The following is a 14,034-nucleotide window of genomic DNA, read 5'->3' as shown; positions in this document are numbered from 1 at the left end:
GGTCATGAGTACCACTAGGAGCTGGCCTGTGGAGACTGACCTCACCTGTCTGAAACCTCACCTGTCCCCCGCCTCCACACCTCCCCCAGCACCCCATCATGAGTGAGTACCTGTCTTTACATGCTCTCACCTGCTCATACATTGCATGTGTTTGGTGGGAGGAGTTGACTCCCCTCTCCTGTGTGGTGGGTGTAGTGGAGCTGTCTCAGGGGCATGCAGCAGGTGTGGTCTCAGTGCGGCCTACCTGCTTGGCAGTGGACAGAATTCTGGGCCGCAGCACTAGCCTTCCATGAACTTGGTGAGGTACAGTATCAGTCAAAAGTTTGGGCAAACCTGATTAAGATAATGGGAATCATGCGTTCAAAGACATTTTCATATGAACACTTATGCTTAAATGCTTGAAATTTTTCAGTCAAATATAAATAGTGAAGGTGATGCCTATGTATGATTTTTTTTTTTCCAAAAAAGTTTTCTTTTTAAAAAATACTTTTTGGCTACTTTGAAGAATCTAAAAAGACGGCAATTGCATAGTTCCATGTGTGTGACTTCATAGTTCATAATTTCTTTACTGTTATTGTAAAATGTGGAAAATAGTTAAAATAAAGAAAAACCCTTCTATGAGTAGTGTGTCCAAACTTTTGACTGTGACTGTATGCTAGCAAAGGGGAAGTGGTCCACACATCACACCAGTGGGCGGAGCACGTTGTAAAGGTGACGAATGGCGTGGCCTCATGCTCCATTAGCCGACTACAGCAGAAGACTCAGTGCTGTAAAGGGGGGCTCCTTGCTGTAGCAGAAGTGTAAACTGTAACACCCTACACTCCAGGATCACCTCTCAGCATGGCGGCCAAAGACTCTGGAACACGTGAGGAGTGACAGGTGAAGGAAATACTAACTACATGGTCTTATTTTGGTCAGGATGGCAGCATGGTGTCAGAGCTGTTGGAAATGCATTTTAAAGCATGGAGAGATAAGGATTGTGCTGCATGCATAAATGCGAGTATTTTCTTCTTTAATTTCCGACCCTCTGAGAAGACACACTGAGAAGGTTAGCATACATTGATGAATTGACATTTCAGAACGTGATGGTTTTTGTCGCATTTATGTATCATGGCTACTCAGCCAGTAGCTGTAACTCTCCAGCAGCAACCTGTTGATTCATATAAACCAGATCACAGAAGATTCTTGTAGATCACTTATAACAGATCACTGCTGACTTATTTAAGACAGATCAAGCTGTAAATCAAAATTTCTTGTGAACCAGATCATGGCAGAATTCTGCCTCACTTCTCTGCCTTTGGCTGTGGTCACTGAGGAGATGTAATTGCAAGCAGCCGTTTCTCAAGAACGTGCTCATTAACTTTTAAATGAAACGTGTTTAAAAATGCATGACGTCAGGCTGAAATGGGTGTCATTGGAAGGACACAGAATTACACAACACAACCCTCAACAAAACCCAACTGAAATGCACATCTGTGTGCTTTCCTGACTGATTAAAGGTTCAGCAGCTACAGTGGGACCACCACCAGGATGAATGCATCTGGGAGGATTGTTCTGAGTGGCAGGAATCAGAACCTGAAGGAAATTTTATTGCTTTATTGCTTTCAAGCAGCGTGCTTATTTAAACGGATGTGACTGGCGATGGTGTTCGATTATGCATACAGTCAAATTGTATTGTGCAAAACACTACTGGTCGAGATTTTGGAGCCAAATGGCTACAAGCTGTGTTGAAAAACAGCGCCCGAAGCTGCTTGCTGCAGACACAACTGTGATCTGTTACCCCAGAGTCTGTGATGTCCTAACTTGCATTGTCATCTTCCCGTCTTAAAAATGCACCCTCCCCGTGATTTTCAAGTTGTTGACATCTTGAGCTAATAGGCCTAATTACCCGATTGCCTGTGGTGCGGGAGATTTGCACAGTAATGAGGTGACATTAATTACAGGTGGGCGAGTTGTGTCCGTGGCACACAGGACGGGAGAACCGAGAACCTCCTGGATGCAGGCACAGGGAAGCGGAAACGAGCAGCCTCCGCCTCAGTGTCACACGTGTTTCACAAAGAGAAGCTGACAGCAGATAGCAGCGAAAGATCTGTCTGAAAAAGCAGTCTCCCAAAAAGCAAATGTTCCCAGAATTAAAGCGGGCAGATATGTCAACAACATCTTGGAGCCGTGCACTTGGCTTATATGATTTAACACTGCAGTCTATACTGATTAAGTTATTGTTATGGTTGGGATTGGAGTTAGGGTTAAGAATGTCACGTCTACCCTCTGGACACATCTACTGCTAGGGCCCAGATGTGCCACTTTCAGTGCTCGCTTACTGTGTGTCAGAACCATACTAATGATGCTGTCTGGCCAGCTTGCTTTGCCTCATTTTAGGGCCCGTGTACAGAAATGAGGTCTTCTTCCTAGGGTAATCGATCACATCTATATCAAAATGCCACTGTAGGCAGCTGCTTCATATGTCTGCAACGAAAATGCCCTACACACTGAGTTTAGGAGCTCATTTTGCTGCTTTTAATAACTCTTTTAAATGCATGTGTATATGAGGCCAGAGCAGAAGGCCTGCAGATCCTGCTGCTGTTGGCTGAATAATGCATGAATGAATGGTGTAGTGTGGCTGGACCAGGTGGGGTGATTCAGGCGAACTCTACAGGCTCAGGAGGGGTGAGCAGGGGTTAGGGATGCACTTCATTGCCAAAGCAATTAAGAGACAATACTTTACAGCATCAAACTTGGAAAAAAATAACCTGGTTTACTATAATAATAATAATTAATAATAATAATAATAATAAACACCAATGCTGCAGTAATTGAGGTCAAATTTGTCACCAGTTTTGTATTTTGGAGATGTAGTCACTATCTTGCTTTGTGTATGTCACAGATAGCATTTCGTACAGCGGCGTACAGCAGAGTACCAGTGATTTCCTTGGCCCATAATAGCATCATGAATTTTCTATTTGCAGCAGCGAGACACGCAGCTGGTCTGACAGTAAGCCCATAGCAAGCAGTGCTCCATACTAAACTTATGCCATTTGCAGCGAACTTTTACTATAGCTTGTTATGCAGAACTTGAGTGTGTGTGAGAGAGTTTGTGTGGATATTAATCAGAGCTTGTTGATTCACCATTTTGTATGTTTAGAAGTACAGGATGAATGTTTTTCTAAAAGTTTGCAATGGCATACATACTGCTGTACTTGGACAACTATACTGTAATGAAGGGCCAGAGCCGTTGTTAGTACAATAGTTTGTAGCAGCAGTGGGACAGGCAAGGCTACAATATTGATGATCTGAGCAAGGCTTTATTTTCCCCATGGTCTCACTTCCCCCCATTCACATTGCACATGGCAGAGGCTGTGTTTGGAACTGGCCCGCCCCTTTGATTGTGCTTGCTGCCTGGCTACCTCTTCCTGTTCCTCCCTGCATTCAGAGACACCCCCCCCCCCCCCCCCCCCCCCCCCCCCCCCCCCCCCCCCCCCCCCCCCCCCCCCCCCCCCCCCCCCCCCCCCCCCCCCCCCCCCCCCCCCCCCCCCACACACACACACACACACCCACACAGTGTTATATCCTGACTGCAGTGGACTGTCAGGACCTCTCCAGCAAGGAATGGCATGAAACATGCCCAAGCAGACATTTCCCATCATGCCCTGCCATTCTGGCTGAGGTCAGCAGTGCAGCCAGGGAGAGTTCCACTGCTCTCGTTCCAGAATGTTTCAACTCAGAATGGTCTGTTGTCCCTCTTCTGGAATGTTGAGGCTTAGAGATCCGTGTTCCATACTTTACTTCTGGAACGTTCTGCTGTGAGGTTTGAGGCAGTGATGTCACCAACATGGGCTATGCGTCACTGTCCAGCTGCACGGAGGAAGGAAACTGTTTCCATTTGCCAGTAAACAGTGGAAAAAGGAAAAAACAGCTGGTGACATGGGCAGTACAGAACTACCAGATCAGTCCACTTTGAAATGGGTCTCAGGTCGTAGTGTATGATGGGAGTCACACTGGTGCAATCTGATCAGGGAATTGGTTTATTGTTCAAGGTCAAAGCATTTTTGCCCTGATGTCTGGATTGTAATGCTTCATAATCAAGAACCCACCTGTTTGCTTGTGATGTTTAGCCTGTGTTTATGCGTGTGTGTGTGTGTGTGTGTGTGTGTGTGTGCGCGGCGTGCGCGTGTTATGGGCTCCCTCTTTTCCACTACTGTTTAGTTTATTTGACTAGTGAATGCTCTTACCCTGGGTGCTGCACACCTTTTCCATATCTACAGCTACATGCTCACTGTAATGATTCAGACTCAGCACTTTGCAAATAAGTGCAACCGCTGCACCCCATCTTTATCTAATAATCATCTATATTTATATTACAAAGTCTTCAGCACAAAGGGAAGGAGGAGTGGAACTGACAGGGAAGCAGACACAGCGTGCAGCAATGCTACTGTTTGAGATTCTGTTTTACTGCAGTGTGTGTGTGAGTGTGTGTGTGTGTGTGTGTCTGTCTGTCTGTGTGTGTGTCTGTCTGTCTGTCTGTGTCTGTGTGTGTGTGTGTATGTCTGTCTGTCTGTGTTTGTGAGTCTGTATGAGTGTGTGTTTGTGTCTGTCTGTCTGTGTGTGTGTTTGTGTGTCTGTATGAGTGTGTGTTTGTGTCTGTCTGTCTGTCTGTCTGTGTGTTTGTGTGTCTGTATGAGTGTGTGTTTGTGTGGTAGAACATATGTGCGTCTGGTAGTGGGTTGTGTCTGATGTTTGTGGGTGTCTGTGTTTGTGTGGTTGTCTGTGCATTTGAGTGTGTCTGTGTGTGAGTGTAGATGGATGTGTGTGATGTTGGTTGGTGTATGTGTGTGTGCGTGATTCTCTAAGACGCTGGGTTGTACTGCAGGCTGCTTGTCCCTAGACATGCTCCGGTGGGAGAAAGGTCACACACAGAGATTAGACCGCAGACATCCATCACTACCCTGCACATTCTATTAGAACTGCTCCTCTCACAAAAACAAACCCCTCGCCGTCTCTGGGGCTTTCCCGCATGCAGTTTGTACACTGTGTGCTTGCAGAAGTATGGCTGAGACTACAAACTGCTTACGGTTACTGGGGGTGTATGGTCTTCTCACTGTCGACTTACAGCCGTTTGGCTTAGAATGCTACATGGGAGCATCACTGTGTTTAGCATCTTCATCAAAACTGATTGCAGTTATTAAAACAATGATTTTGTAATGGCAGTACATTATCAGGGTGAAATGCTTTCTGAACGGCAGTGAGTTATGGGCACAGTGGAAGTATTTTGAAATGCATGAGGGTCGCCCTGTAACACTGAAGTTCTTTTTTATTGAACACCTGGGAATTTCAATCCAAATGTGTTTTTCCTTCCCTGACTTATGGAGGCGCTAAGGTTTTACCACGCCTTTTGTATTGACTTTTTGTCAGAAGCAGTTGCCAAGAATCTGAAATAAAACACAAAATGGTCCTTACTGAGAGTTCATTGAGTAGTTTTGTTTTGAAGCCATTCCAATTATTCAGCAGCGCTCAGCAGAGTCCTCACAATCCATTTTAATGAGAGACAGAGACAGGCTGCTTCCATACCCCCAAATGTCTCACCATGAACTCTGTCTCAGGCAGTTTGGTTGGAGTGCAGTCCTGTGGCTGCTGTTTAATCTGCATGTGTTCTGAAATAGACAGTGAGGTGAGTTGCTCTCATTCCCTGTGTTCAGTTGATTTCAAGTCACATAATACTGTCCAGCCTGGAGAGTTAATATTCCACTATTCAGCGGGCAGCAGTGTAACATAGTGGTAGGGAGCAGGGCTTGTAACCGAAAGCTTGCTGGTTCAGTTTCGCGCTGAGGCACTGCTGTTGTACCCTTGGGCAAGGGTACCAGAATCGCCTCAGTAAATACCCTTTACGTTACATTACATTACTGGCATTCAAGCAGACGCTTCTTTCCAGAGCTGTATAAATATCTAGCTGTATAAACGGAAAACATGTAACACTCTAACCTATGGAAATCGCTCTGTATAAGAGTGTCTGCAAAGTGACAATAATGTCATGAAGTCAGGTTCATGATGACTGCATCTCAGCAATTCAGACTGAAGGGAACACCAGCATATTGTAAGTTTCAACCCATAAACCTGGGAACAGCCACCCTGGGGGTACTGGGGGGCCCTGTCTGTTCCTGCCACAGTTCTGTGCACATCTGCTGCTAAAGAGCACTGATGGGGTGGTTTATTCTGGCTATTGAGAAACACCCTCTCTCAGAACAGCAGTCTCTTCTGCTTTGCCAGTTTTTAGCACATCTATCACAGCTTTGGCCTTTGTTTATTGGTTATTCCATAAACTGGACGCTGAGCTTAATTTCAAAGCTGGCGTTCCAGGTTCTGCTCCATCGGAACCCTTGTTTCATCTGATTGAACTGAAGACATGATAAAGCTGATGGATTTTGGCCCTAAAGAGCCACCATAGTCACCCCTTGGATTCCCACAATAAACACTTTCACATTTTACTGTTGTCCCCATCCTGCTTTCATCAGTGGTGTGTTTATTTTTCTTTCACTGTCACATACTGAAGTGAATCATCTTCCCTCTGCTGAAATACATCACTGACTGAAGATTACACAGAGCTATGATGAGACAATGGGGGATGGTCATGTGACCAATAGCAGTCAATTAGATTTACTCCCTGACTATCCCACGTCGCACCACAATGGACCACCATAACATTCTTTCAGCTGCTCCGTGGCTCTGGCACATATCTCATGATTCAGACTGGCTCAATAGTCTCATTAAAGATCCTGTGACTCTAACCACAGAATCTCATCATTTCATAGTTTCAATGGCTAAAGAAGCCCCCCCCTAATCCACCTCATGTGGTGAGTGTCCTGCCTTAAAATGGCTGCTGTGTGCCATTGTGTCTGGTACCACAATCCAGTTTAATGCGCTTTCTCAGTGGTTTAGCAGCGGTGTCCTGCTGGTTTAGAACCCACAACCTTCCGGATACCACTCCCCCCCCACTGCATGGTTTACCCGTCCCTGTGACCCCTCTCCACTGAGGAGATGAATCCCTGGGGCCTGGCAGCTCTCGTCTGTGCACAGTTGTGGATGATAATAACAGGAAGTGACAGAGGCAGACAGGAAGTGACAGGGAAACTCCGAGGGGGCTGGTTTGCCCCTGGTCGTGTTGTGTGCCTTTGCTTTTTAAGCCGTGTCAAAGGAGGAGAGGAAACGCCAGGGGAAAGGAGATGTTTGGCTCCAAGAGGTGCATGACAGGGTGACGATGAAGGTTTTAATAACTAAGAGGACAGCGAAATGGGCAGCAGTCTGCTTCACAGTGAGGAAATTCACAAAAAACGGTGGTTAACCTTGGAATGGGAACACAGGAATTTTGTGTTTGCAGGAATAAAATGTACTGTTAGTCCTTTACAGTTTAACTTGTAATAGACATCACAAAGCATTTTTCTTTTTGGACTACGTATTTTTACAATAAAATGGGATGTTGTTATGTGTTGTGTACTCATCCCCTGCTGAGCGCTTGTTGAAAGGGAAAGATTTGTGGGTAAAATTGCTCCTGCTGGATTGTCTCTCATTGAGAGTGGAATCAAAGCCTCCTATTTGTGATTGTGTCTAAAATTGGAACTGACAGGAAAGCGATTTGAATGAGGGAAATAACAGTGTGTCTGCTTCTCAGTGCGACAGAGAGATGGAGGGACAGAAACTTGGGGGGGGGGGGGGGGGGGACTGAAAGGCTGAAATTATGACAGTGAAATACAGGGAGAATATGGTAGCTCTGGACTGGACTGACTACACCAGACACTGAAACTGTGCCTTCTAGGTCAGCAGTTGTATACCTGAGGTGAGTTGAAGGTGTTTCCAAAGCAAATTAATCTGGGTAAACAGTAGGTTTTCCAACTGCAGATAAGACAGTGCCCAGAGCCCACTGAAGCAGGTGTGTTTGTCCTCTAATACTAGAATTTACTCTGTAAAATATAATACTTAGAAAATATCTTAAGCACTGCATACTGCAGTCTTGGTCACATCGTCTTCACATAAAATGAAAAGCAGGAAATACAAAAGCATCAGTTTTTCTTGACTTTGTTCATGTATTTACAAGTCAAGATACAAGATACAGTATGTAAGTGGTGTCTGTGGGGTTCAGCTCCACAGCTGTTCTGGGGTCAGCAGCACGTGAGCACTAGGTGAGACTCCATCAGCTGAAAGGCTGTCTGCCACATTGGGGCTTATTAGACACACACACACACACACACACACACACACACACACAGACACAGACACAGATACAGCAGGTCAGTAGAGGCACAGCGTCAGAGAGTGCTTCAGAGTGTACACCGCACTGCACAGGCAGACACACAAAACAGCCTGGCCTGAGTAACACAGCATGGACAGCACAGCATTAGCAGTGTGAAGCTCTGCGCTCCATCAGGTCCTTCAGAGCAGAGAGCCTGGGGGGGGGGTTCTTTGGAAAACTGTCTCCACTCTGAAAAACCTCGCTCTCAGCGCCCCCCTCACCTGTGACGCGTTCTCCGCGTCTCCGCCAGCGGACATATGGGAGCGCACCGACGGCACCGACCGACCGTAAGCGTCGATGTCCAGCGTCTGCGTTCCCCTCTAAAATTAGAATGCGAGGGCTTTTACACCGAGCGCTTCGGGGGAAGCTCTTTCATTCATTTAGAGGCAGGTTAGAGTGAGCAGACGGCCCTGCAGCACTCTCTCTGCCTCCTCATTGATCCGCGCCTGTTTGTTTTCTTTCTGCCTGTATTGAAACTGCGCTGTCACAGACGAGGCGAGGTGGGTTGCGGGGTCTGTCGATGCCAGGCTGTTCCCAGACCGTCCCCCCCCTCCTCCTCGGGTGAAAATCCATACTGAACTGGCTACGAACTCAGTGTAGGGAAGAGGTGTCTGAACTTGGGGCTCCTTTTGGAACAGATGGGACCTGTGCAAACACTATGGGTGACACCCAAGCGGCACAGATCCACCGGGCCAGTGTGTGCTTAGAGTCGCTGAGGAATGTGTGTGCTGGGGAACTGCAGGGAGGGTGGTTAAACAGGGTTAAAACAAGGGCTGTACAGAGTGTCCAGATGGTAGGTGTCAGGGACACTCCTAATAATAGCAGTTAGGGCATCTATAATGATGTGCGTAATGTTGCTGGAGGAGGCTCAGTCCAATCTGGAGTAGAGATTGGGGAGGGGGAGAAAAACGTAGTCCAGGTTGAGGTGCCTTTGTTTGAACACTAGCAGTATTACATTTCTGGAATTCTTGTCTTGTGGTAAATGGGGGCTGTGATCTAGTTTTATAGCATTACAGAGACCTGGCTCAGTACAGGAGGTGGGGAGTAATATGGCATTGTTGGATATTAACTGTTTAGGAAAAAAAAATTAACTAGCAAAATGCAGAGGTGGGGTAGCCCTGTGAGTTGAAGAATATCTGAATGTACAAACATTTTCAGGAACTCACCCCCGAAGTCATAGCCAAGAGGTATGTGGGATAAATTGCTGGGGTTTGAAGGAGGAATTGTAGGAATATGTTACTGGCCACTGGGGTCAGGTTATAATGCTGTGCTCTACAAATTCACTTCAGAAAGCAAGGAAAATGAAGTTTAGTGAGTGGTTATGTACATGCTTGCTGAAGTGTGTAATACAGGAGAAGAGAGTATAGACAATGTGTATAAAAAGAACACAGAGCGTAATGAGTTAGCATATTGTAAAATATGTGCTGATGTTAAAAAAGAAATACCAGGGGCCAGAGGGTATTTTGAGAAGGAGATTGCAAAAAGTGCAAAAAGTAATCCTGAGCATTTTTTAAATAATGTAGTATTTAAAAAGTTAAAGAGGAGGTTTGATACATGAAAATGGAAGACTTTTTACTTTATAACAAAAAAAGATTTTGCAGATACCATCAGAGCGATCATTTGGAACTGGAGAAATTCCTGATGATTTGAAAAAAGGCTGTTTAATGACAATATATAAGAAAAAGGACTGATGAAGGGGCCTACAGGCCTTAAATTGTATGCTGTGAAGAGTAAATCTGTCATTATCATAAGATCCATAAGAAGGTAAAATTATTGTTGGAAAAATGTATCATGAGAAATAGTCATGGTTTTCAGAGAAAGAGTTCAGGCTTAATAAATATGAACTTCTTTTAGGGAACTCATAAATCGGAAGGAATTACTGTTGTGTTAAAGTGAATTAAAAAATCTCAGTATATTATACAAAGAGTGAAATACGCAAATGAAAGAGTGAAGACATAAATAGAATGCTGGGATGTGTGCAGAAATTGATTAAATATCAGATTAATGCTATACAGTGCCTTTGTCAGAACACATGCGGTTCTGGACATCACACTCTAAGGAGGGCATAGAAGCTCTTGAAAAAGTACCCAGAAGGGCAACAAGACTGGTTCCAGGTATCAAGCATAAAGGTTATGAAGAGAGACACAAGACTCTTAACAGAGAATCTGGGGGTTGGGGTTTTGATTGAGTTTTGACATTTGTAAAAGGGATAAACAAAGTGGACTACACAAGCTTTTTAAAGATTAGTTCTGTCAGCAGAACAAGAGGACATGGATGGAAATTAGTTAAAGGCAAATCTCACATTTTTAAAAGGGATTATTAAAGTGGTCCAGAGAAGCTCTTTAAAGATTAGTTCTGTCAGCAGAACAAATGGATATAGATGGAAATTAGTTAGAGGTAAATCTCACGCTGACATTAGGAAGTGTTTTTCACATAGAGAGATATAAATGCATGGCCTAGCTTATCAGGCTGTCTAGTGGACTCAGAGATCCTCAGAGTCTTCATGACCAGACCTGACGCAGTGCTAAATACTCTTTTCACTGTAGAGAGAATGACAAGCTAAGCTGGGCTGAATAGGCTATTCTCATCATTAAACTTCTTATGGTATTATGTTCTTATATTCTCTCTTGTTTGTTGGTTGGCTGGGAAACCCAGAGCCTGAGCCTGGAACATTTCAAAAACGTTATTTTTCATCAGCTGTCCCAACAGAGGGACAGACAAGTTGAAATACAGTGCATGGAATTTGTAAGGCCTGGTGCATGAGAATTTGGAGTTAAGCATGATTTTTCTTATTCAGTTTCAGGTTCCCAGGTTTGCAGTTCAGGTATGATAACCCTCAGCGAAAGAGATCAAATCAGGTGGACCTAATGCCTAAAATGGAATTCTTAAGGAGAGGTTTATTCACCTCAAACAAAACACATAGTTCAGTTTACTTCCAAAAAAAAGCGTATCTGGTTGCTGCTTATTAGTGTAGCTTCTGCAGCTATGTCTGCTCTTGACCTTTCCTGTATGAAGGCGTATACACACACACACACACAGAGGGGTGTTAATGCTTGTGTGAGGGGCTGTGTATCAAAGAGACTCGGGCAGTGGAATGTTGAATCGTCTCCCTAGGGCTGGAAGATCGAGCTTATGTAGGCAGTGATACAGAGCATAGAAGAGAATGCAATTCCAATGAAGACCTCTGTCCCAAGGCAGAATAATAGGGAAAGCTATGCTCTGGCAGCAACGATATCTGCCCCGTGTTAATGCGGCTGTTCCATGGCGTCCAGTTTGGCCTGTGGCAGGTTAATTTAACGCAAAACAGCGTATAGACCATGGCACACAAAACACATGTCTAACTGCAGATGAGTTGGCCTAGTGTGTCAGCGTGATGATGATGTGTCAGTGCTGTGAACTTTCAGTGTCTCTGTGTCTTTATAATGACAGTGTCAATGCTGTGAACTTTCAGGGTCCCTGTAATGATGCTGTCAGTGCTGATAGCTGTCTCTCTCTGTGGTAATGATAGTCAGTGCTGAGAGCTTTCTGTTTCTCTGTTTCTGTTGTAATGATGTGTCAGTGCTGAAAAGTTTCTGTGTGTCTGTATCTGTCAGAAAGATAGCATCTCTGCTGAGAGATGTTTCTGTTTGTGATGATGATAGGGGCAGTGAAAAGAGCTTTTTGTGTGTCTGTATATGTGATAATGATAGTATCAGTGCTGATAGCTGTCTGTATGTGTGATAATGGTAAGTGTCAGTGCTGGTAGCTGTCTGTATGTGTGATAATGGTAAGTGTCAGTGCTGTTAGCTGTCTGTATGTGTGATAATGGTAAGTGTCAGTGCTGTTAGCTGTCTGTATGTGTGATAATGATAGTATCAGTGCTGATAGCTGTCTGTATGTGTGATAATGGTCGTGTCAGTGCTGATAGCTGTCTGTATGTGTGATAATGGTCGTGTCAGTGCTGATAGCTGTCTGTATGTGTGATAATGGTCGTGTCAGCGCTGATAGCTGTCTGTATGTGTGATAATGGTCGTGCCAGTGCTGATAGCTGTCTGTATGTGTGATAATGGTAAGTGTCAGCGCTGATAGCTGTCTGTATGTGTGATAATGGTCGTGCCAGTGCTGATAGCTGTCTGTATGTGTGATAATGGTAAGTGTCAGTGCTGATAGCTGTCTGTATGTGTGATAATGGTCGTGCCAGTGCTGATAGCTGTCTGTATGTGTGATAATGGTCGTGCCAGTGCTGATAGCTGTCTGTATGTGTGATAATGGTAAGTGTCAGTGCTGATAGCTGTCTGTATGTGTGATAATGGTAAGTGTCAGTGCTGATAGCTGTCTGTATGTGTGATAATGGTAAGTGTCAGTGCTGGTAGCTGTCTGTATGTGTGATAATGGTAGTGTCAGTGGCTGTCTGTGTCTGTGATAATGGTAAGTGTCAGTGGTGTCTGTGCTGCTGTGATAGTATGCTTCACTGCAGGAGGGATGTTTCACATTTCAGCAGTGGTTCAGCAGGCGCTACTTTCAGGGCCAGCTTTGCCTCTGCGTCGTAACAGTGATAGTATGGTGGAGAGGGGGAAAGTCTGATTAGGTCTAATGTGTAAAACTCTTTTACAGCTTGCAGCCGAGACAGGCTTCACTGTTCTGATTTAATGTGATCACTGGGGTCTGGTGTGCTGTTTATTTGCCGGTGAAACTTTTCAGGTGTGTGTGTGTGTGTGTGTGTGTGTGTATATGTATGGAAGTGGGAGGGAGAGGGAGAGGGAGAGGGGGAGGGAGAAGGGGAGGGAGATGGGGTGAAAAGTGTCCCTTGGAATCATTAAGAGACCCGTTTGAAGGTCAGTATGGAGGGAAAGAGGGAGAAAGGGAGTGCAGCAGAAGCCGGAATCTGTGCTTTGAGAATTGTTGGCCAATGTGTGTGTCTCACTCTGTGGGGATGGCAGAATTATCAGACTGGTCTGTCTCCGCAGCTTTGAGATGTAGCTGGATGTTACAGCGCTGAGCTCACATTTTAATAAGACAAAACTCATAAAAAGAATTAAAATGGATTATGATGCCTCCTCAGAGCTGCTGGGAATGGCTTTGTAATGCAGATGGTTGTGGCTCCTTTCGTTCCTGAGCAAAGGATTGTGGGTAAATGATGATGGCGTCAGACCTGTATGGTGGTAACTCAGAGGCGTACACAGAAGGAACCAGTGAGTTTTTATTGCTTCTGCATTTCTAAGGAGATCTGTGTGTGTGTGTGTGTGTGTGTGTGTGTGTGTGTGTGTGTGTGTGTGTGTGTGTGTGTATGTGTGTCGCAGGGACTCGCAATGAGACATTCATAAAATAGAGGGGAAAACACAGGGGTCAGCTCCTTAAAACCCCCCTTGGTCTGCACTGAGTCACTGCTTGTCTGTCTAATCTGAGATTTGCTTGATTTACAGCGTACACTGCAGAAACCTATGCTTAATTCACACCTATATAAATGAATAAAGAAATGGCTCTCTGTACGCACACAGAGATGAACCCTGGGCATGAACAATGCTATAAACCAATTTGGAAAAGAGCACATTTGCAGCTGATTATATTATGCTAATTGTGTCCATTATTAGCATGGTAATTAATTGTAATTACAGATAGATTAATGGTACTGGCAAACACATTTTGGCCGTCTCGGATGCCCTTGGGGGCTGTAAGCGAATGAGTTATGGACCGGCTGCCAGGGTAGAGAGAGACTGAGGAAAGGGATAGAGGTGAAGGAGATAACCATACAAAGAGGTAGATCGTTAACGCAGGTA

At 44.9% G+C, this 14,034-nt stretch overlaps 1 protein-coding gene across 1 annotated transcript in view; it reads left to right on the top strand.

Moving 5' to 3' along the window:
• The window catches only part of LOC118771668 (USP6 N-terminal-like protein), a 41,544-nt gene that overhangs the window by 3,425 nt on the left and 24,085 nt on the right, over nucleotides 1-14,034 (top strand). The window contains exon 2 of the mRNA XM_036519675.1: nucleotides 2-102. Within this exon, the coding sequence (XP_036375568.1) occupies nucleotides 99-102 (4 nt within the window). The 5' untranslated portion in view covers nucleotides 2-98. The remainder of the gene's footprint in view (nucleotide 1; nucleotides 103-14,034) is intronic.

This window comes from Megalops cyprinoides, chromosome 25 (assembly GCF_013368585.1).
Source record: "Megalops cyprinoides isolate fMegCyp1 chromosome 25, fMegCyp1.pri, whole genome shotgun sequence".
Lineage (NCBI taxonomy): Eukaryota > Metazoa > Chordata > Actinopteri > Elopiformes > Megalopidae > Megalops > Megalops cyprinoides.
The sequence above is the reverse complement of the archived record's forward strand: the minus strand, read 5'-3'. Positions and strand labels throughout refer to the sequence as shown.